Raw genomic sequence first — 21061 nt, forward strand, 5'->3', positions numbered from 1 at the left:
AGCAGGTGTATAGTTTATGGAAAATAGTGCTAGCGTGTGCTGTCCTTCAGGGAATTGAGGAAATAATTGAAATAACTTTCTGTAGGGTTTAATTCTATCATGGAAACTGAGAAGCCATGAAAATTTTCTCTCATGTAGAAAAAAGCTGGCTTAGAATTAATTTTTGACTTTCAATAGGATAGTTTCAGTTAAATTTTGGTTATAGAAATATACTGTATGGTATTAGGGAGAGGTGGATTGTGAGAAACTTAAGGTAGTAAGTTGTAAATATTTTCAAAAATGTTTGGCAGAAAAAGAAGAAACAGGTACAGATGACTGCTTTTTAAGAAAGAAGAAACAAAGTTTATTGGCTGAGTGGAAGTTTCTTAGAAAGATATATATAAACAAAGTAATTCATTGTGTAAACTGCCAAAGTATAGCATTGAGTAAAAGAAGAATTAACCTACTCTTTTAGACAGAAGGGAAGAAGAATATGGTAAATGACAACTCAGAGATCTTTTCAAGTATATAAGTGGGAAAGTGAGGGAACTCACATTACATTTGAACTTCTTATCAGGACTGTAAATAGTGGTAAGAATTATAGGAACTGGAATTTAGTAGATGGTTGTAGAGCATGTGTGCAATTTTTTGAGAAATTACTTGCATAATGATTATGATAGCATAATGATAATTAGGAAATTATTTACAACTTTGAGGTATATACTAAGGTGGCAGGAAAAAATGAGCTAACATTGAATATAGTGGTAGAGATTTGATGTGGCAGTGAAGGAGAAGGGAAACAGATCTGAGTCGGGAAAAATATAGGCTCAGTTTAAAAAATGTTAAATATGAAGTGCTTGTGGGATATCTCAAGAGAAATGTCCAGTTGATAGATTCAATTTAGAATGTGAGTGTGCCACCTATTTATATAGGTATAAATGAAGCACCAGGAATGAACAAGATAAATCTGTAGAGGTAGGAGTGAATATCAAAGGTGAGAAGCAAAAACAACCCAGAATTGAATGCCATGGGAACACGTAAAGGAAGAAGCAAGGACTCAGACCAGTGGGACTCATAAAAGTATACAGAAAGATATTAGGGAATCCAGGTGGAAATGGTGTCATTGAAATGAAGAGTAGATGATTTAAAGAAAGGAAGTGGGGTCAACAGTTACGTATGTGTCAGAGTAGTTTTACTTGATTTCAAACTCTTGTGGATTTGACAATATGAAATCACTTTTAGTGGAGGATTCTCAACTAGCTAGTCCTGGGTGATCTAGTTATGCTACATTGGATTGAGGAGTGACCATGAGCTGAGGAAACATACCTGGAGTAGGATAATAAGTAAAGGCAATGATACCAGAGAAGGTTAAAACTTGGACTTGTAGTTTCAGTATCTACATTCAGATTAATATGACTTTTACACAATACCCTTCTACTTCATTATAAAGGACATATATATGCATGCTAGTGAAACTTTGAAAGAATGAGAAAATGGTAAACTTTCATAATCCTACATCTAGTTCATATCTTTGTAAATTTTAAAATGCCAGGAAGCCAGGTGGCTCAGTGGTTTAGCACCGCCATCAGTCCAGGGTGTGATCCTGGGGACCCGGGATCCAGTCCCACATCAGGCTCCCTGCATGGAGCCTGCTTCTCCCTCTGCCTTTGTCTCTGCCTCTCTCTCTCTCTCTCTCTGTGTGTGTTGTGTCTCTCATGAATAAATAAATAAAATCTTAAAAAAAAATTCATTACATAAAAAAATTTTTTAAATGCCTTTTTTTCTCATCTTGTAGTCTTTTCTTATTTTAAAGGAGTTAATTAAAATAAAAAAGTAAAGGAGTTCATTAAAATAGGAAAATTATTTTGAGTATGTATTGCTTTGAATATAAATTATTATATGTCAAAAGAAAATACTCCTTTTGTTGGATTTGCAGACTTATTATAAAGGCCCAGATAGTAAATATTTCAGGCTTTGAGGACCATATTATCACTATTAAAATAACTCAATTCTGCTATTGTAGCTTGAAAACAGCCATGGGCCATACATAAATTAGTGGATGTAACTGTGTTCCAATAAAACTTTATTTACAAAGACAGAATAGGTCAGATTCGGCTTGAAGGTGTTAGTTTGCTGAGCACTGCTTTGTATGTTTCAAAAAGAATAACTTTAAAAAAAAGAATAACTTAATATTCTTTCTTTTTTTATATTCAGGTTTTTTTTAGCACATAATTTTATGGTTTATTTATATAATCAAGGGTCTGTGAATTCTCATCCTTCAGATATTCAGGTAAGATTTAAGTTCTATATTTTACAAATTTTTTAAACCTTTTTTACATTGAATAAATGTTTTCCTAATACAGAACACTGTATTCATAGGGGATATATTTAAGTATTCATTTATTGTCTCATTTCCCTCATTATTAGCCTTTTCTGAAGTCTTGGCAAATTAAAGACAAACTAGATGGACTAAACGCTTCCTCTCTGCATAGAACATAGACACCATTTAATTAATTAATTAGTTTATTTATATTTTATTGAATAAATGAATAAAATTAAAGACTAATAAAAGCAAACATAAATATTGCTGGATACAAAATCATAATTTTAAACCTTTTCTTTTTTTTAATCCCCATTCCATCCATCAATAAATCTTATTGACCCTACCCTTTAAATTATATATAGCCAGATTCACCTTCTTCCTCTGTCTCAATCCACTGATAACACTCTTTTCCAAGTAAATGCTTAAATTATTGCTATAACTTACTGAATAATCTCCTTGTTTCTATACCTTGCCCATCCCCTCAGTCGATTTTCAACATGGCAAACAGATCAGTCCTCTCAAAGCCTAGGCACATTATGTCATTTCTGTGCTCTGAATCCTCCATGGTGATTGACTTGTTCACAAAGTGAAAACCAAAGTCATTTCAATATCCAGCAGCCTATATACAAACTAGTCCTCTTTATCTGACTGACCTCACTTCTTGTACTGTCTACTTTGCTCATTCTGGTCCAGCTACATTGGTCTTCTTGCTGTTCTTCTACAGACCAGACATGTTCTCCCTTCAAGATGTTGCACTTTCTATTTTTTTATGATCTAGATGCTTGCTCTTTTCCAAGATTCCCTTTCCTTAAGGTCTTTGCTTAAAATTACCGTATTAGTCCCTGACTATTTAACTTCTTAAATTTCACTCTTAACCCTTAGTGCACTCTTTGTTTTGTTTTTCTCTATGGTGGTTATCAATATACGATGTGCCATCTATTTATTTTCTGTTTCCCCATTCTCAATATAATCTTCACGAGGTCAGGGATTTTATTTTAGTCTATTTTATTCACTGATGTATCTCCAGTGCCTAGAAAAATGCCTGGCACATAGTTAGCATGACAAAAATTTGTTGAAAGATTGAATTTGAATACCAAGTTGCTTCACTTTTATTGGATAGGACTATAAATTTCCTTTTCTTGCTCTTTCTTCCTCCCCTTAGTTGCAGTATAAAGCAGTGTGTTAATAAGAAATCTTATATTGATTACCACCAAAATTTATAGCACTACTGAATTTTGGAAATTACATAATCTTCCTCCTCTCCTTTTTTCCTTCCTGTGATGATGTTTGCTATATCTCTAGCTTAATTCTACTGTGGTCAGAGACCAAACTTTGTATGATTCAAGTTCTTTAAAATTTCTTGTCTTGCTTCATGGCCCAGAACATGGTTTCATTTTTGTAAATGTTCCATGTTTTTTAAAAAGAAAGTGCATTCTACGGTTTTCTATTCTACCTATATTAGGTTGCTAATATGCTCTTCAAATCTGTAGATTCTGAATGCATGATTTATCAGTTACAGAAATGTATCTTCTATTATGATTATGCATTTCTCTATTTTTATTATCCTTTCAATTTGAGCTCTTATGTTTTGAAACTATGTAGTAAGTGAATTCAAATTTGGAATATTATATCTTCCTGATCAGTTGAAACTCTTTTCATTATAAAATGTCTCTATCATTAGTAATTCTTCTTATTTTAAAGTCTTCATTTCCTGTATTAGGATAGCTTCAGAATCATCCTTTAAGTTTGTGTTGATATGGTGTTTCATTTTCTAGTTCTTTAATTTTCCTGCACCCTTAATTTTTAAGTGTTTCTTTTTAGAAGAATATTCGATTTTTAAAGTAATCCAGATTCATAACCTTTATCTTTTAATCAATGACATAAATTTATGTATTAGAAAACAATTTAACCTAAAATATGGGATAATATTTTGGAAGCAGGATATGAAATGATAATCCCAAATATTAATCAGAAAAGTAGCTAATATAGTGAATGTGACAAATATTGGGAAACTTTTCATGAATGTCACTTTATTCATACTGATATATAAACTGTGTAGCTTGTGAAAACATTCAGAAAGTTCTAGCAAGTATAAAAATAAGAAATCATTAGGCAGTTCTGTCAATCTTAAATAACCACTTCCTTTTTTTCTTTCCTAGGCTCAGTGCTACTACCAGGGACATATTGAAGGCTATCCGAATTCTGTTGTCACGCTCAGCACATGCTCTGGATTAAGGTTATTTATCTTCTGTCAGTGATATATGAACGTTGTAGTTAATGATATTTGGTGGCAGTGAATTTGTTATATTTATATTCAGTTTGGAGCTTCAAGAGGATTCCCATGTGGAGATAAGGCAGTGGTATCCTCCTCTGAACACTTTCTTTGCTGACCAGAGTCGTTTCTAACCTTGAAGGTTTAAATTTCCTAGTCTCCTCGTTCTGCTGTATCTTATTCTTTCTTAGCTACAGAAATGAATTTAAATGACTACAGCAAGTTGGAGGAGCTGTTTAGGATAGCTTATTTTTTCAGCAAATGGATATTTTTGGTACATACCATGTGTCACCTACTGGCCTAGCATTTGGAGATATAAAGAGAAATAAAGATAAACAAGGCAGGCAGACTTTTTTTTTTTTTTTTCAAGGAAAATCACTTTCAGGAGAGGAGGCAAATTCTGTATAAACAAATAATTACTACTATAGTACACATTTTTCTAGTAATATCACACTCTTAATGCTTGTTAACAATGGTAGGGTTTCCTTCTTAGTACCTAGAATTTTCTAGTCTGTTAGGAAATTCTTCATCCTCATTTTCGTAGTAGAGGATCCTTATTTTAACAAATAAGTGTTCCTTGGTGCTTGTTATGTGGAACTCTGAAATTTGGTTTTGGGAAGTAGCCCATTGAATTGTAACCTGTATTCAGAGAAGAATAGTTATAAAAGTTATTTACTCTTTAAAGGCCTTGCTTTTTATTTCTTATTCAGACTCTGTAATAAAGAATTAATAATACATGCCTTTTCATAATTACTGCTAAACTTTATTTTTATAAATAAAATTTTACTTGTTACATATACTTTTGTTATTATACGCAATGTGAGCATTTCTCAAAAGCAGTAACATCCAGAGAGAAATTCATTAAGATTTCTAGTTGCTATTGGTTTCATTAAGTCACTGACTTAGAGGGCAGGGAACTCCTTGATCACCATAATGTTGTATACTTATACACCTGGCAATGGATTACATAATTTCTGCTGCATTTAAAACTATATAGAGAAACAAATGGAAAGTTAATTTTGTGGATTGCAGAAGATCTTTTGTTTCTTCAAAATTATCTCCAAAATGTAAAGAGTTTGGGTCAAAATATTGAGCTCGAAAATGTCCTTTATCCTCCTCTTCCTTCTCCTTCTTTTGGATTCTGTCAGAGTTTTATGATACAGAATTGATTAAAAGCACTTATATTTTTATCCTTAATCTTACAGAGGAATACTGCAATTTGAAAATGTTTCTTATGGAATCGAGCCTTTGGAATCTGCAGTTGAATATCAACATCTTCTTTATAAATTAAGGAATGAAAACACTGAAGATAAGCAAGGCATAGAAGAACAAAACAAAGTGGACTATAACATTTTTGTAAGTGAAAAGGTGAGTTTGTGTGTTTTATTACCAGTTTTAGGGCAATTATTGCCCTTACTTAATTTATGCATAAGAGATTTATATTAACTGTATAAAACTGTGTAACTAGCAAATAGCCTTTCCTTCAGAATATCCTCACCTTTTCTTAATGTTACAATTTCCTTTGAACTGTACATTGCCTTCTCCTTGCATCATTTGATCATCTACTTTTTTATGACACATTTTTATTAAAATTCTCATTTTGTTATGTACTTCTAACTTTTTAAAAATAGTGTACATTCAATGTAAATTTAAGAAACTAAATTCCTACTTTGTGTCTATACTGGAAGTTATTTACAGGCACTATTTTTTTTCAACTGTAGTCAAATTGTATTCTTTTTTGTATTTAAAGCTCAGCATATCTTCTTTTGATTCAGGGGGAGTTTTTAAAAAAATTAGTTACTGGGATACAATTTAGTGATTTATCAGTTGCATATAACACCCAGTGCTCACTATATCAAGTGCCCTCCTTAATGCCCATCACCCACTTACCCCCCTCCTCTCCAGTAACCCTCAGTTTGTTTCCTAGAGTTCAGTATATCTTACAGTTTGCCTCCCTCTCTGTTTTCATCTTATTTTATTTTTCCTTCCCTTCCCCTATGTTCATCTGTTTTGTTTCTTAAATTCTGCATATGAGTGAAATCATATGGTATTTGTTTATCTCTGACTGACTTATTTCACTTAGCATAATACCCTGTAGTTCCATCCATGTCGTCGCAAATGGCGAGATTTCATTCTTTTCAATGGCTGAGTAATATTCCATCTTCTTTATCCATTCATCTGTCGATGGACATCTGGGCTCTTTCCATATTTTGTCTATTGTGGACACTGTTGCTATAAACATTGCAGTGTATGTGTCCCTTTGATTCACTGTTTGTATCCATTGGATGCATTTTTTGGGTCATAGGGTAGCTCTATTTTTAACTTTCTGAGGAACCTCCATGCTATTTTCCAGAGTGGCTGCACCAGTTTGCATTTCCACCAATAGTATAAGAGGGTTCCCCATTCCTCACATCCTCGCCAACATCTGTTGTTTCCTGAGTTCATTTTAGCCATTCTGACAGATGTGAGGTGGTATCTCATGGATTTGATTGGTATTTCCCTGATGCCAAGTGATGTTGAGCATTGTTTCATGTGTCTGTTGGCCATTTGTATGTCTTTGGAGAAATGTCTGTTCATGTCTTTTGCCCATTTCTTGATTATTTGTTTTTTGAGTGTTGAGTATGATAAGTTCTTTCTAGGTTTTGGATACTAGCCCTTTATCTGATGAGACATTTGCAAATATCTCCTTCCATTCTGTAGGTTGCCTTTTAGCTTTATTGACCATTTCCTTTGTTGTGCAAAACCTTTTTATCCTGATGAAGTTCCAATAGTTTCTTTGCTTTTGTTTCGCTTGCCTTCATAGATGTATTTTGCAAGAAGTTGCTGTGGCCGAGGTCAAAGAGGTTGCTGCCTGTGTTCTCCTCTAGGATTTTGATGGATTTCTGTCTAACATTTAGGTCTTTCATCCATTTTGAATTTATTTTTATGCAGAGTATAAGAAAGTGGTCTAGTTTTATTTTTCTGTATGTGGCTGTCCAGGTTTCCCAGCACCATTTGTTGAAGAGACTGTTTCTTTTCTTTTCTGCTGGATATTCTTTCCTGGTTTTTTGAAGATGAATTGACCATAGAGTTCAGGTTACATTTCTGGTTCTCTATTCTGTTCCTTTGATCTTTCTGTCTATATTTATGCCAATACTGTACTGTATTGATGATTACAGCTTTGTAATACAGCTTGAAGTCTCGAATTTTAATGCTTCCAGCTTTAGTTTTCTTTTTCAACTCCTTTGGCTATTTGGAGTCTTTTGTGGTTCTATACAAACTTTAAGAGTGTTTGTTCCAGCTCTGTGAAAAATGCTGATGTTAGTTTGATAGGGATTGCATTGAATGTGTAGATTTCTTTAGACATCTTAACAATAATTGTCTTTCCAATCCCTGAACATGGAATGTTTTTCCTTTTCTTTGTGTCTTCAATTTCTTTCTTAAGTGTTCTATAGTTTTTGGAGCACAGATCTTTTACTTCTTTGATTAGGTTTATTCCTAGGTATCTTATGGTTTTTGGTGTAGTTGTGAATGGGATTGATACCTTGATTTCTCTTTTTGCTGCTTCATTATTGGTGTATAGAAATGCAACAGACGTCTGTGTATTGACTTTATATCCTGCGACTTTGCTGAATTCCTGTATCAGTTGTAGTAATTTTGAGGTGGAGTCTTTCAGGTTTTCTACATAGATTATTATGTTGTCTGTAAAGAGGGAAAGTTTGACTTTGCTGATTTGGATGCCTTTATTTCTTTTTGTTGTTTGATTGCTGAGGCTAGGACTTCCAGTACTATGTTGAACAGTGGTGGTGAAAATAGACATTTCCTGTGTTGTTCCTGACCTTAGGGTTTAAGCTCTCCGTTTTTCCCCATTGAAGATGATATTAGCTATGGGTTTTTCATATATGGCTTTAATGATATTGAGTTATGTTCCTTCTATCCCTACATGGTGGAGAGTTTTTAATCAAGAAGGGATGATATACTTTGTCAAATGATTTTTCTGCATCTGTTGAGAAGATCATATGGTCTTATCTTTTATTAACGTGATGTATCACATTGATTGATTTGTGGATGCTGAACCATCCTTGCATCCCAGGAATTAATCCCACTTAGTCATGGTGAATAATCCTTTTAATGTATTGTTGGATCCTCTTGGCTAGTATCGTGGTGAGAATTACTACTTTTTAGTCTCTATTAAATTTATTTCCATTCTGATGTTTATTGTTTAAGTCCTACTAACTTTTGGCTTCATTTGTCTTTTTTTCCTGATTTCTTTAGGAGTAAAGTTAAATTGTGTATTTGAGATTTTTCTTATTTCTTGAGGCAGGCCTGTGTATCTATAATCTTTCTTTGTAGGAACTGTTTTGATGCATTCCATAGATTTTGGAACATTATATTTTCATTTTCTTTTGTCTCTAAGTATTTTAATTTTCTCCTTGATTTCTTCACTGACCCATTGTTTGTTCAGTAACATGTTTAGCCTCTATGTTTGTGGATTTTTTTCCAGTTTTTCCTTATGAATGTCTTCTAGTTTCATACTGTTGTGTGTGGAAAAGATGCATGATGTGAATCCAGTGTTGAATTTTTTGAAACTTGTTTTTGTGGCCTAACATGTGATATATCTTGGAGAATGTTCCACATGCACTTGAAAAGAATATGTATTCTGTTCTTTTGGGATACAATGTGCTATATATATTTATGAAGTCCATCTGATCTAATAAGTTTAAGGTTAATGTTTCTCTATTGATTTTCTGTCTGTCTGATCTAATCATTGATGTTGATCTAACCATTGATGTAAGTGGGGTGTTAAGTTTCCAAACTATTATTGTAATACTGTCAATTTCTCCTTTTTAAAAACTTATTTATTTATTAGTTAATTAATTTATTGTGTGAATGGAGGGAGGGGCAGAGGGAGAGAAAATCCCAAACAGACTCCACACTAAGTGTGGAGCCTGATGTGGGACTTGATCTCATGATCCTGAGATCATGACCTAAGAGGAAACGAAGAGTTAGATGCTTAACCAGTGGAGCCACCCAGGCACCCCACGAATTTTTCCTTTTATGTCTGTTAATGTTTGCTTTATGTACTTAGGTGCTCCTGTGTCAGGTACATAGATATTTATGATTGTTATTGATTGATCCCTTTTTTCATTATGTAGTGCTTTTTTTGTCTTTTGTTTGCAGTCTATGTTTTAAAGTCTGTTTTGTCAAATATAAGTACTACTACCCTAGCTTTTTAAAAAAATTTTTTCTTTTATATGGAATATCTTTTTCCATTGTTTCACTTTCCATCTGTACCTATCCTTAGGCCTCAGGTGAGTGTTTTATGGGCAGTATATATGGTCTTTTTTTAAAAAAAGATTTTATTTATTTATTCATGACAGAGAGAGAGAGAAAGAGAGACAGGTAGAGGGAGAAACAGGCTCCGTGCAGGGAGCCCGATGTGGGACTTGATCCTTGGTCTCTAGGATCACACCCCGGGCTGAAGCGGTGCTAAACCACTGGGCCACTGGAGCTGCCCAGGTCATATTTTTTTTAATCCATTCCCTTACCCTATGTCTTTTGATTGAAGCATTTAGTCCACTTACATATAAGGTTATTATTGGTAGATAGTTACTTACTGCCATTTAGTTAATTGTTTTCTGATTGATTTTTTAGTTCCTCTTTGTTTCTTCTTCTCTTGCTCTCCTGCCTTTGTGATTTGATGACTTTTTTGTGTTATGCATAGATTCTTTTGTCTTTATTTTATTGTGTATCTATTACAGATTTTTGGTGTGTGATTACCATGAGGTTCATATATAACATGTATATAGCCAGCTTTTTAAAGTTAATGATCTCTTTATTTTGAATACATTAAGCACTACATTTTTATTCCCTCTCCATGTTCTATGTATTTGATTTCATATTTTCATCTCTTATTTTTGCTTAGCTAAGTATTGTAGATATAGTTGATTTTTTTGCTTTTGTCTTTTCACCTTCATACTAACTTTATAAATGTTTGATCCACTACCTTTACTGTATGTTTACTTTTACCAGTGAGATTTTACTTTCATAATTTTCCTACTTCTAGATAATGACTTTCTCTTTTCTACTTAAATAAGTCCCTTTGACATTTCTTGTAAGGCTGGTTTAGTGTGATGAACTTCATTAACCATTGTCTGGGAAACTCTTTATCTCTCCTTCAATTCTAATGAAAGCCCTGCTGATAAAGTGTTCTTGTTTGTAGGTTTTTTTTCCATTCAGGACTTTGGATATATCATGACAATCCCTTCTGGCCCGAAATGTTTCTGCTAAAAGATCATCTGCTGCGTTTATGGGTGTTCCCTTGTATGTAACTAGTTAATTTTCTCTTGCTGCTTTTAAGATTCTCTGTTTTTATTTTTTTACATTTCAATTATTATCTTGCTATTGATCTTCCTGGGTTCATCTTGTGTGGTCTTCTCAGTGCTTCTTAAACCTGAATATCTGTTTCCTTCTCCTAATAAGGGAAGTTTTCAGTTATTATATCTTCAGATAAGTATTCTGCCTGTTTCCTTTCTCTTCTATTTCTGAAACCCCTATAATAAAAATGTTAGTATGCTTAATATCATCCTAGAAATCCCTTAAATTATTTTTTTTAACACTATTTTTTCTTTTTGCTGGTCAGCCTGAGAGCTTTCCATTACCCTGTCTTCTGGATCACTGATCCATTCATTCTTCGGCATCCTAATCTGTTGTTGATTTCTCTAGTGTATTTTTCTTTCAAATGTTGTATTCTTCAGCTCTGGTTGTTTTTTATTTAAATATTTTATATCTCTTTGTTAAAGTTCTTTGTGTTCATCCAGTTTTCTCCAAGTTTAGTTATCAGATTTATGACTATCACTTTGAATGCTATCAGATAGATTGCTTATCTCCATTTTGCTTAGTTCTTTCTCAAGGTTTGTCTTATTCTTTCTATTGGAACATATTCCTCTGTGTCCTTATTTTGCCTGACTCTGTGTTTCTGTGTATATTATCAGGCAGATCAGCTATGGCTCCTTTTCTGAAGGTGTAGCCTTATATAGAAGGTATCCTATGGGGCACAGAGCACAATTTTCCCTCATCACTGGAATGAAGCACTCTAGGGATGTCCCCTGTTTGAGGTGTGTGTGCCCTTCTGTTGTGACTATGCTATAGCTGCTATGGGTGGTTTGATGGGCAGGGATAGCCCCTGGTGTTCTTGGATGCAAGACCAAATCACAATTGTTGCTGTTGCTCTGATGGGCAGGGCTGCCCTCTGCCCTCCTGTCAGGCAAGAGCTGCTTTGGAGGGCCTTGTCCTGACCAAGCCACCAACTAGGTGTATTAAGATGGTAGTCAATTTGGGGGCTGTTGGTCCTGGCCAGGTAGTATGCCTGTTGTATGTGATAGAGCAAGACTATCTTGGAGGAGTGCCTGCCATAGTGGATGGATTAGACAAGGCCAGTCCTCAAGGGGACCCTGGGATGGGGTGAGCAATACTAATTAGGTAAATGGAAAGTATCAGAACTGGTACCCACCAATGTTGGGCTAGCTAGACAGATGGAAGGTGAGAAAAATAGCTCATACCAGCTTTTCTGTTCTTAGAGAAAGTTTTTATAAATCTCTATCACTCTGACATACACACCTAGTATTAGTCAGTAAATCTTCATCTATGTCCCAGGTACTTTTCAAACAGTTGCCTCTGTGCTAGTCCTCAGAGTGAGTGAATATGTGCATAGGCTCTTTAAAAGCATAGTCTCAGTCTCCTATAGCCTTCCTACACTCCTTGAATTAAACCCTGCTGATTTTTATATGGAAGGCTTGTCTTTCCACTGCAGGCCTCCAAGCGCAGGGAGTACCTAATGTGGATCTTGAACGCTTGCTCTTCAGGGAGGTGTAGACCTGTGATATACCTCTTGCTTGTGGTTTGAAGCACCAGGGATATGAGTCTCAAACAGACTATGTCTTAGCGCCTCCTATCCTTATTGCTGTGGCTTTTTCTTTATAACTTTAGCTATGGAAGAGCTGTTCTCTAGTCTTCAGGTTATTCTCAGAGGTAGTTAATTTCTGTATAGTTGCAGCCTTGTATCCATGAGGGGACTGAGCTCAGGACCCTCCTACTTTTTCATCTTGATCGGGATCCTCTGTGCATTTGCTTTTTAATCATATGGGGAAAAAGAGGAATTAGAAACCAAAAATATAGTAATATTGGCTCCTGTATTTACCAGAGTAGTTATTTTTATTATGTTCTTTATTTCTTTGTATTTCTTTGAGTTATTGTCTAGTGTAATTTCATTTTGGATTAAAGGACTGCCTTTGTTATTTCTTGTAGGGTAGTGTATTATTTTGCTAGGACCATCATAACACAGTACCATAGACCAGATGGTTTAAATGCTAAATTATTTTATTGTAGTTCTGAAGGTAGAGGTCTGAGATCAAGGCATTTGCAGGTTTGGTTTCTTCTGAGACCTCTCTCAGCATGTAGATGATCATCTTTTCTCTGTCTTCACATGGCCTTCCCTCTGTGTCAGTCTTTATCCTTATTTCCTCTTATAAAGAACCAGTCATATTAGGCTCGCTCTAATGACCTGATTTAATTACCTTTTTAAAGGCCCTATCTCTAAATATGTTGTATGCTGAGGCATTAGGATTACAATGTATGAATTTTGAAAGGAGACGATTTAGCTCATAACATGTCTAAGCAACTACTTCCTCAGTTTTTGTTTAACTGGAATATCTTAATATCCTCTTCACTTCTGAAGATTAGTTTTGTCAGATTTGGAATTCTTGGTTGTCAGAGGATTCTTGGTTGATTTTCTTTCAGCATTTTAAATGTCATCCCACTGCTTCTAGCTTCCCATGGTTCCTAATGAGAAATTGGTTGTCAGTATTATTGAAGATCATTAGTTCATGATGAGTTGTTTGTATCTTGCTGCTTTCAAAACTCTCTCTTAACAGTGGCTTTTGACATTTTTACTATGTGTGTTGGTGTGGATCTTTTTGAATTTATCCTACTTGGAGGTTTTTTGAGCTCCTTGGATGTATAGACTTATGTATTTCATCAAATTAGGGGAGTTTTCACCCATCACTTCAAATTTTCTTTCTGCTCCTTTCTCTTTCTCCTGTTCTTGGGAGCCCTATTATGCATATTTGGCATTCTTGATGGTGTTCCTCAAATCTCTTAGACTCTGTTTTTTTTATTCCTTTTTTATTCTACTCCTCAGACTGGATAACCTCAATTTGCTTTGACCTTTGCTGATTCTGCTGCCTGAACATTCAAGCATGCCATTGAATTCTTCTGGTGAATATTGATTTGTTATTGTGTTTAAAGCTTTGGGATTTTCCTCTTTTTCAAAATTTCTATATTTTAATTGATATTCTCTACTTGGTGAGGCATCATTCTTCTCATTTTCTTTAGTTCTTTGTCTATTTTTTCCCTTTGCTATTTGAGCATCTTTGTCTAGTAAATCCAGTGCTTGGGCTTCCTTAAGAGACAGTTCCATTTCTTTTTTTCCTTTGAGTGAACCACACTTTCTTGTCTCTTTGCATGCTTCATAATTTTTGTTGAAAATTGGATATTTTAAATATCATGAAGTGGTAGCTCTAGAAATCAGACTTCTCTCCTTTTCACTATTTATCACTGTTGTTTGTTATGGGTTGTAGTTGTTTGTTTAGTGATTTTTCTAAACTATTATTTATTATAGACTATGATTTATCTCTGAAGTCTGTTTTCCATTCATGGTTAGCTAATGATTTGGCAGAGATTTCCTTAAATGCCTGAAGCCAACAAAAGGACGAGAACAATAGTAACAACAAACTCTTCTGTTTGTTTTTTCCAGATTGCCTTTGTGTTTTAACATTTCTCCAATGTTTCTCCTTGTCATTTAGAGGTATGCCTTAGCCTTTACTCTTTCTTGCCCAGTGCCTGAAGATTCAACCAGAGGAGAAAGCTTAGTGTCTTTTCAAGTCTTTTCTGAGCATGCATCTAGCCCTGTGTATGGGTAATCTAGATTTCCTGGTATATGCAAGAGCTTTTCAAAGCCTTTATTCCCACAAATATCTCTTTTCCCACCCAGTCACTTCTTTCACAGGCCTCTATTGTGCCTTTTGTTTGTCCCATCTTGGGGATGCCCCTAGTTACTTGGTTTTGGATACTTTTGACAAACACTACCTGAGTATTCACTTCAACTCTGTGAAAGTTCCGGGATGGAGGAAACAAAGGCAAACCTTGAGCCAATCATTCAGGAACTACCAGACAGCTCAAAACACACAACCATAATTCTTTGAGAAAAAATTTGGTATTGCCCCCTTTTATACTAGCAAGACACATCAGAAGCAGGGCCACCATCCTCATGGCCACCACTGAGCCAGGGAGTGGGGATACGGTAATAGGTAGGTAAGTTCCAGTATAGTAGCATTATCTTTCAGAAATTCAGCAGTTTCTTTCTTCATGAAGTACTATTTAGTTTTGGCTTGGATTTGGGTGTAAATAAGCCACTTGTTTCTTATTATCTACCAGGTCGGCTCAGACTTCTATATATTGTGTATAAATAGGGTTCTAAGTGCAGGAATGGCAGTGTGTAAGCTTTCCAGACTCAGACCTGGCCTACCAAAACTTCCTCTGCATTTTTTGGTTAATGTAAGTTACAAGGCCCAACCCATAATGAAATGAGACAAAATACATTCATCTTTTGGTATGAAGCCCTGCAAAATCATATTGCAAAGACATTGATATAAGAAGGAGTGAAAAATGTAAGCATTTTTTTCTGTCTTCCACACTAAATAATCTGTAGAGCAGAAGTTAAATTTATTTCTGATATGCAGATAAAATAGATGGTTAGATAATGCTTATTGTTTTATTTATTTTACGCAAACTGTAAACAGCAGATCTAATGAGTAATACATTATCACTTATAGTATGTAATATAACTACATAGTATAATAATAACATAGCATATAACTAATATTCTTATTACTTGAGTCCATTGCTATGAAGCTTAAAGCACAATATATTGATGTTAACTGACTGTAACAAGCAGACAACTTAGCATATCCTGTAAATGCTGTGGTAAAATGGATTAAAGATTTAAAAGGTAAGCTGAAACCATAAAACTCCTGGAAGAGAACATGGGAAAACTTTTTGATATTAATCTGGGCAATGATTTTTTAGATATGACACCAGAAGCACAGGTAACAAAAGTAAAATAAACAAATATGACTATATCAAATTAATAAATCTTTCTTTGCACAGCAAAAGTCAACAAAATAAAAAGGCAGCCTGCAGAGTGAGAGAAAATTCTTGCAACTCATGTATCTGAAAAGAGGTTAATATTCAGTATATATAAGAAACTCATAGAATTCAATAGCAAGAATAAACAATGAGATTTAAAAATGGCAAAGGACCCAAATAGGCATTTTTCTAAAGAAGGCATACAGATGGCCATCAGATGTATGAAAGGTGTTCAACATCACTAATCATCAAGGGAATGCAAATCAAAATCACAAGGAAATATCACCTCACACCTATTAGGATGGCTATTACCAAAAAGATAACAAGTGTTGGTGAGGCTGTGAGAAAAGGGACCTTTTGTGCACTGTTGATGGGAATGCAAATTATTGTAGCCACTGTGGAAAAGAATATGGAGGATCCTCAAAAAGTTAAAAATGAACTACCTATGATCCAGAAATTTTCCTTTGGGTATATATCCATAGAAATGAAATTATTATCTTGAAGAGATACCTGTACTCATGTATCTTGAGAGTATATATATATATTATATATATAATGTAATATAATATAATATATAATTATGTATATTTATACAGTGGAATATTCAGCCTTCAAAAGAAGGAAATCTTCCCATTTATGACAGCATGGATTAACCTATAGGATGTTATGCTAAGGGAAATAAGCCACACACAGAAAGACAAATACTACACGATCTCACTTATATGTGGAATCTAAAATAGTCCTAGAGGCAAAGAGCAAAATGGTAGTTGCCAGGAGCTGAGGACAAGAAATGGGGAAATGTTGGTCAAATGGTACAAAGTTTCAGTTATGCAAGGTAAGTAACTTTTGGAGATTAGATGTACAATACTAGGATTATAGTTAACAAAATTGTATTGTAAACTTGTAATTTGCTGAGTGTTGATCTTCTGTGTGCTCATCATGCACACACAAAAAAGAAAATGGTAGCTATATGAGGTGAATATGTTAATTAGCCTGATTATGGCAATTATTTTACAATTCATGTGTATATCAAAATATCAGATCTTTTACTTTAAATATATATGATTTTTCTTTGTCAGTTATACCTCAATAAAGTGGGAAAATAATTTTAAAGGTTCAGAATAAATAATTTATGAAAATTTTATATGCTTATAAGTGCTCTTTTTCTCTTTCCCAGCCAGAATCAGCTGTTCCAGATTTAATTCCTCTTTATTTAGAAATGCATATTGTGGTGGATAAAGCTTTGGTATGTATTTTTATTTTTCTTTGCTTTTACATATTTGGTGTGAATGCATAATTATCCCTACCTAGAAAGGAACTTAAAATTTCCAATATTTTTACTACATATCATAGGGAGAACAGTGGAAAATTTTGCAAACTGAAAAACCAAATACTCAAAATTACATATTTCTATCAGAAATGTTTTACTTGAAATCTTTACATAAAAATCCTGAAGAACAAAATGATTTTTATGCTTGTACTTCCCATCTATAGGAACTCTCTCCATCTACAATATTTTTGATGGTGACATTTGTTTTGGATGAAAATCTTTAAGCTTTTAGCAGTATGTAGCGTAGGGAATGTTTTGCCCTCTAAAGTATTTATTGGCACAAAAGTGATGACAGTATGAGAACTGCTTATATTGAGATTTTTTTTTCTTAAGCAGGTTTTAAAGATTCACCTGTTCTAGTGCATCCAGTCAGGTGTGGCTTTATTTCCTCTAGATTTCAGAGACTTCAGAAAACAGGGGTAAAAATCTATTTTCCAGGTTTTGTTCTGATGATAAGGGTTTAATTGTCATGCCTCTGAAATACTACAGAGAATATGAATCAAACACATTATCAATTCTATTTGTAGAGCTTGTCAGGAAAGCCAGAGATGAGATTCAGAGACAGGTAGGATTTAGAGAAGAATATGAAAATACTCGGTTTATTAGAATATAGGAAAAAAGGACAAAGGGAACATTTAAGAGAAAATTAAGATTTTTATAATAATGATGGCTAGATTTCCAGAGAATATTCCAGATTATAAAATTCCTTGTTTTTTTCAGAATTATGTTACAAACTTTGAAAGTTGTTTTAAAAGCTTCTTGTCAAAATTTCCAGGCTTGCCAGCCATGTGATATTTATTAAACATCCTTTTCTATATTTTTATACATATTTACATATTATATAATAAAATAAACATTGAGCCCACTGTGGCATCTATGTTACTAGATGCTGGGCATATAAAGAGGAAGAGTGAAAGTGTCTTCAATGTCTTCAGAAATTTTAAATCTAGTAAATTCAGCGCTATCTCGAAGGAAGCATATGGTAGTATAAAAACACAGTCCAGTGGTGGAGAAAGGCATGGTATGTTAAGGTAGGTTAGGGTAGTATAGGCTAGTTAGTATAGGCTAGTTAGTTAGGGTAGTATAAAAGCATGTAAGTAGGTGTTTTATTATTATTCATGTGTGGTGGGGCCAATAGGTCAGGAGATGAAATTGCTATTGGAGAGATAGTTTGTTATGCACAGTTCCCAAGAGGAGAGAATATGGCACATTCTGCAGAAGCCATATGGGGAAGTAGATAAGGAGACAGAGGGAGCAAGGGGAAAACATGAGCAGGAGACCTGATTATGATTTCTGTGGAAAAGAACAGGTGAGGCAAAGTAAACAGATTTAGGGTTGGCTAGCTTGAAAATTTTCAGTGGATTCTGGGATGTAGGGGTTGTCTCTAGTTGTCTGATACCTGCCTCTTAGGTGTTTAGGACAAGGGAATAATGGCCTGGGGTGTGAGATCCTGATAAAGGAGATGGTTGGGGAATGGTTTGTGGATTAGTTAATTTGGATAATGAGGTGAAGGTAGGGCCAGGGAAGACTTGGTGAAAAACTTTTCCTTGCAAAGACAATAAATATGAGAGAAGGTTTTTTTTAAAATGTCAACAACAACAAAACTGCAAGTTTGGGTGATTAATACATAGAGTTGAAGAAGGAAAGTGGAAAGAGATAAATTGAAAAACTGATACTATGTTTGGATTTTATCCTGAAGGTAATAGAGAATCATTAAAAAGATTTTAAACAGGGGAGTGATATGTTTTCATTTTAGAATCATCATTTTTGTAATAGTGTAGGGACTAGATTGCTGATGGGATAATTGGAGGCATTTAAGAGACTGTTCCAGTAATCAAGGTGAACATTTATAAATCAATAGTAGTTAATAATAGAACAAAGGCAATTATAAAAGTTACTGATGAGGTTGAATTAGAAGGACTTAAATTGATTTGATTTCTTCATTAACTTAATAAATTTACTAAGCATCATGTGGATGCCAGTTACTATTCTACTTATTGAGGATACTGGTGTGAGCACAACAGAAAAAGTTCTGTTCTTGTGGAACATACAGTATCATGAATGTGGGAGGTCATAGGTAATAATACCATTAATTAAAGTAGTAGAAAGGTAAGTAGGACCAGATTTTTGAGGGAGAATGATGAGTTTTAGGTATATTTAATTTGAGGGTCCTGTGGAACATGCAAGTGGTGCTATACTTTAGAGAGATGATTTATAGTTACGGAATTTGACATTGGCACATTCCACAAACTTATTTAGATTTCAGCAGTTAATGTGTGTGTGTGTGTGTGTGTGTGTGTTTGTGTGTGTGAAGTTTCATGCAGTAATATCACATATGTAGCCTTGTATAATCATTGTCACAATCAAGACACTGAATAGAACCATCACTATAAGACTCTCTGACATTATTTCTTTATAGTCACATCCATTTCTCCCTACTTCCCTGTACTTGACCTCTGGCAGTCACTAATCTATTCTCCATTCCTTGGTTTCAGAAATACTGCATACATTTATCTTGTAGTATATATCCTTTGGGGATTTTTTTAATACTCAGCATAATTTTCTTAAAGTTTATCCAAGCTGTTTCATATATCAATGGTTTAGTTAGTTCCTTTTTATTAATGATCAGTGTTCCATGGTGTGACTGTACCACAGTGTGTGTAATCAGTTAACCACTGAAAGACATTTCAGCTTTGGGCTAAAAGAAATAAAACTGTTATGAACATTTTTGAATAAGATTATTGTGAGCATAGTTTTTATTTCTTTAGGATAAATGCCCAGGATTGTGGGGCTCCTGGGTAGCTCAGTCAGTTAGGTGTCCATCTTATGATTTGGTTCAGGTCTCATGGGTTGAAGACTCTCTCCTGCCCCTGCCTGCTAATTGTGCTCATGATCTCTCTCTCAAATAAATCTTAAAAACAAACAAACAAAAAAAAGCCCAGGTGTGCAATTGCTTGGTCATATGGTAAATATATTTGTTTTGAAAGAAGCTGCTAAACTTTCCAGGGTGGGTGTATGATTTTATCTTTTCACAAGCATATATGAGTGATCCAGTTTATGCTTCTTTCTAAAATTTATTAATAACTATCTTATTTTGAACTGTTCTAACCCCAAAGCATCCTCAAAGTTCTGAGAGTGGATGGAAAGCATGTCTCAAACATAATACATAACAGATTGTATTTAAATTTAAAATTAGGGATCCCTGGGTGGCGCAGCGGTTTGGCGCCTGCCTTTGGCTCAGGGCGCGATCCTGGAGACCCGGGATCGAATCCCATATCGGGCTCCCGGTGCATGGAGCCTGCTTCTCCCTCTGCCTATGTCTCTGCCTCTCTCTCTCTCTCTCTGTGACTATCATAAATAAATAAATTAAAAAAAAATAAAAAAAAGATACATTTTAAAAAAATAAATTTAAAATTAATTTTGTTTTTCAGTATGATTACCTGGGCTCTGATAGCATGATAGTAACAAATAAAGTCATTGAAATTGTTGGCCTGGTAAATTCAGTAAGTATTTTCCTTTTCATACTAGTTAGAAAAATGTATACTAGTTTTGAAATTATAATTTGCTTTAACTTGGCATCTCTAAAGAGCGAAAGCCATTTGTACATACTGAGTGTGGATTTGTCAAAGCATTAAATTAATTTCTTGGTCATTGTAAAATAACAAAGATTAATTTTTCATGTGTTTATCCCTTTTGTTTTTAGATGTTTGCCCAATTTAAAGTTACTGTTGTGCTGTCATCATTGGAGTTGTGGTCAGATAAAAATAAGATTTCTACAGTTGGTGAGGCAGATGAAGTACTGCATAGATTTTTAGAATGGAAAAAGTTCTATCTTACTCTAAGGCCTCATGATACTGCATATCTATTCATGTAAGAATAATGTTTCATTATCCTTAGAAAACAAAGGTCTGTGATAATGATGTAGCTTAATTTAGGGAATTTTTATTCATTGGTGACTATTGATACATTATGT

At 34.3% G+C, this 21061-nt stretch overlaps 1 protein-coding gene across 1 annotated transcript in view; it reads left to right on the top strand.

Annotated features, from left to right (window-relative positions):
• The window catches only part of ADAM32 (ADAM metallopeptidase domain 32), a 185744-nt gene that overhangs the window by 17878 nt on the left and 146805 nt on the right, over positions 1-21061 (top strand). Inside the window, exons 5-10 of the mRNA XM_055335462.1 lie at positions 2194-2269; positions 4462-4538; positions 5780-5942; positions 16936-17004; positions 20520-20591; positions 20792-20958. Coding sequence (XP_055191437.1) covers positions 2194-2269; positions 4462-4538; positions 5780-5942; positions 16936-17004; positions 20520-20591; positions 20792-20958 — 624 coding nt within the window. The remainder of the gene's footprint in view (positions 1-2193; positions 2270-4461; positions 4539-5779; positions 5943-16935; positions 17005-20519; positions 20592-20791; positions 20959-21061) is intronic.

The sequence above is a fragment of the Nyctereutes procyonoides genome, unplaced genomic scaffold (assembly GCF_905146905.1).
Source record: "Nyctereutes procyonoides isolate TBG_1078 unplaced genomic scaffold, NYPRO_anot_genome, whole genome shotgun sequence".
NCBI lineage: Eukaryota > Metazoa > Chordata > Mammalia > Carnivora > Canidae > Nyctereutes > Nyctereutes procyonoides.